At 36.0% G+C, this 2,741-nt stretch overlaps 1 protein-coding gene across 2 annotated transcripts; it reads right to left on the bottom strand.

Annotated features, from left to right (window-relative positions):
- Positions 1-215: 215 nt before the first annotated feature.
- Positions 216-2,406, bottom strand: LOC113330250 (immune-associated nucleotide-binding protein 1-like). Of its 2 annotated transcripts, none has more exons than XM_026577119.1 (6): positions 2,229-2,406; positions 1,838-2,091; positions 1,328-1,602; positions 1,024-1,110; positions 857-946; positions 216-722 (listed from the first exon to the last, which is right to left on the bottom strand). In XM_026577119.1, the coding sequence occupies exons 1-6, from the start codon at positions 2,291-2,293 to the stop codon at positions 444-446; spliced, it is 1,050 nt and encodes a 349-aa protein (XP_026432904.1). In that variant the 5' UTR covers positions 2,294-2,406; the 3' UTR covers positions 216-443. The 2 variants fall into 2 exon arrangements, with proteins under 2 accessions (XP_026432904.1, XP_026432903.1); XM_026577118.1 differs by having other exon boundaries at positions 1,024-1,188; positions 2,229-2,402.
- Positions 2,407-2,741: the final 335 nt, after the last annotated feature.

Here is a 2,741-nt window from a genome sequence, read left to right as displayed (position 1 = left end):
TATTTTCATAGAATTACATAGAGTGCCCTATTCCCTCCTTCATTTAGTTGTAGAACTACGTAATTCTTGGTTTGCAGAAATGGCTTTCTAAACTAAAATGAAGATTAAGTGTTTTTTACATTTCGGTACTTTGTACTGTTGTTCCCTTCCCCACTGATAAACAGAGAAAATACGTTTAAAATTGGAGTTCTGCAATCCACTTGTCATAAATAAAATAAAATGAAAACGTTCAACAATCTAACGATTGCATTCTTTATTATAATATCATAAATAAAATAAAATGAAACCCTTCAACAATCTAACGATACTGCATTGTTGATTATATCAACAAACACATATCAAACCTAATAAGGAAAATCAAATTATACATCAGGATCATCCCGATAGTATATATAACCAACGAGGCAGCTTTGAAGAAACTGTACTTGGATTAAACACCAAACTCATTGTATACTACAATTACGACGAAGTGACATCTTTTCTTCTAATACTTTTCTGGCAGATCGTTCGTATTCTAAATCAACTATCTGTTCTTTTAATTCTTTTCTGATAGATCGTTCGTATTCTAAATCAGCTAACATCTTTTCTTCTAATTGTTTTCTGGAAGATCGTTGGTATTCTAAATCAAGTAGCATCTTTTCTTCTGATTCTTTTCTGGCACATCGTTCGTTTTCTAAATCCTGCTTTATCCGTTCGATTGTCTCTTCAAATCTCTTCGTAATCTGCATAACAATATATATACATGTAACCTTGGTGGTTAAATGTCTACAAACTGCAAATCCATAAAAGCAAACGGACAACAGAACAGAATGCGCAGGAGTTAAAAATGAAATTAACAGTAGTGTCTAACTTTTACCGCGTTATTTATCTCAGCTATCCTCTGTTGAAACAACATATACATATTTAAATTATGTTCTACAGTCTCTGGCCTTAGCGAGGCTTCTCTCTGGAAAATAGAGATCACTGTTAATATCATGTGATTAACGATTTATTAGTTGCTCGTGACAACAAAAACTGATTTACCTTCAACTCTTCAAAGAATTCATTTGTGAACGGTTTTCCACCATTTGCAGCTAGGACCTCCTTTACAGAATTCGTTAATCGTTGAACCTGGTCTATGCGTATGTTTTCATCTTTAGTCTTATTATCGAAAATAACGACCCTATTGTTGCACAATTCCATTACGTCCTATTATATAGATGCTGAAGTCAGTCCCCGGCCGATGTATTTACGTACCATCGACTTCCTAAAAATTAATGCTAGCATAACATTTGTTTAAGATCAGCTAAATAAAATAATTAGAATAATGTAAATGTGAAAGAAAAACCTTCAGTGCTTGAGGAACAGTACAGAAATAGCCTTCCGGGGTTATTTCGTCATCTTCTAGTTCATCAGCGCCGGTAAAAACGACAATCATATAGTTAACAATATCGTCACCAAAAAAGAATTTCAAATACGTGATTGCATGGGCTTCTTCCTCCGAAAACCGAGTCCTAAAAGAAAAGACCAAAAGAAACCCATGGATCCCGTCTGTCGTCATGTGCATACATTTGACGATCTCTTTCTGTAAAGTTTCTACACCTACTTCCGTATCAAATATCCCTGAGAAACAGTTTATCATGTTAGAAACTTGGATATATTCCTCGATACGCAGTATTGATTGTTAGATAGGATTTGGTCACTCAAGGTTAATCTTGAGCAACTTCAAGGGTACAAATTTGGTTGTGCTAGGATACCAAACACGATAATTAGCAAGTCTCTAAGCTTATAGGTCTGTGCTATGCATAAAGAGGCTCCTTTGGCTTCACAATTCAGCTAGATATTTTTTTCGACATACCTGGAGTGTCAATGACAGTAACAACTTGGCCATCATGGAGGGTAGTTGTCTCCATTTTGCATTCACTTGTGACACCAGAAGCAGCAGCTTTTGCTTCAAATGCCCTGGCACTAACAGCTTGACCATTTTTGATCGCAGTCTTTCTGATGATGCTATTGCCAAGAGAACTTTTTCCATTCCCAACTCTGCCGAAAAGAACTAGATTGATAGGTTCGGTAAAAGTTGGAACAGTATTACTAGTACCAGCCATCCTCCTGCTTACCCAAATGAAATTTATATAAGCGCACCAAAGATTAGATTAATGAATCTAAACTGAACTTTCTTTTTGCTTTGGGATTTTTTGATGTAAAGGAGAAAATTTTGCATGAGAACCTTGAAGAGAATAAAATACCTATTAAAAAAAATAGCGATTGGTTTGCTAGTGAAATAAGAATACACCAACGAATGAATATGCATATAAATACAAACTCATGAGCCGAGTGGTCAATCTGTGCACAACAAGTGGTGAACTAAATGCAAAGTTCAAATTTCATCCAACGGCCGTAGGCCAGGTCCTATGGAAGTGGCATAGATTTGAGATTGCCATGTCACATGTAATTCCCCACTGTGAGACCCATTATATATGAAAATTATTAAAATATTGGAATGAGAAGCGTACATAAAATTGGGCAGAGATATCCATCGCTGGAGACCGGAGATTTTATCGTTGGTGATAGAATCTATATTGCTCGATAGACTATGTAGCTCTATGACCCCAGTCAGTAAGTTCGCCAATGATTCACCAATCATTCACGAATTTTTCCGTATCACAAATTTTACCGTTTTATTCGCGTACGTTTGCAATTCCGAATCCAAGTCGCGTATTATGTGGCATTCCCGGATTATTCGCGATTCGTTCACGAAT

Source organism: Papaver somniferum, unplaced genomic scaffold, assembly GCF_003573695.1.
Source record: "Papaver somniferum cultivar HN1 unplaced genomic scaffold, ASM357369v1 unplaced-scaffold_117, whole genome shotgun sequence".
NCBI classification, from domain to species: domain Eukaryota; kingdom Viridiplantae; phylum Streptophyta; class Magnoliopsida; order Ranunculales; family Papaveraceae; genus Papaver; species Papaver somniferum.
This window is presented reverse-complemented; position numbering and strand designations above follow the sequence as displayed.

Excerpts from the sequence above, each read along its gene's own strand:
- LOC113330250 (XM_026577118.1), bottom strand. The coding sequence starts at position 2,293 with ATGCATATTCATTCGTTGGTGTATTCTTATTTCACTAGCAAACCAATC. Across the intron at positions 1,603-1,837 it reads TACTGTCATTGACACTCCAG|GGATATTTGATACGGAAGTA; the intron begins GTATGTCGAAAA and ends ACTGTTTCTCAG. Across the intron at positions 1,189-1,327 it reads CTGTTCCTCAAGCACTGAAG|GACGTAATGGAATTGTGCAA; the intron begins GTTTTTCTTTCA and ends TCTATATAATAG.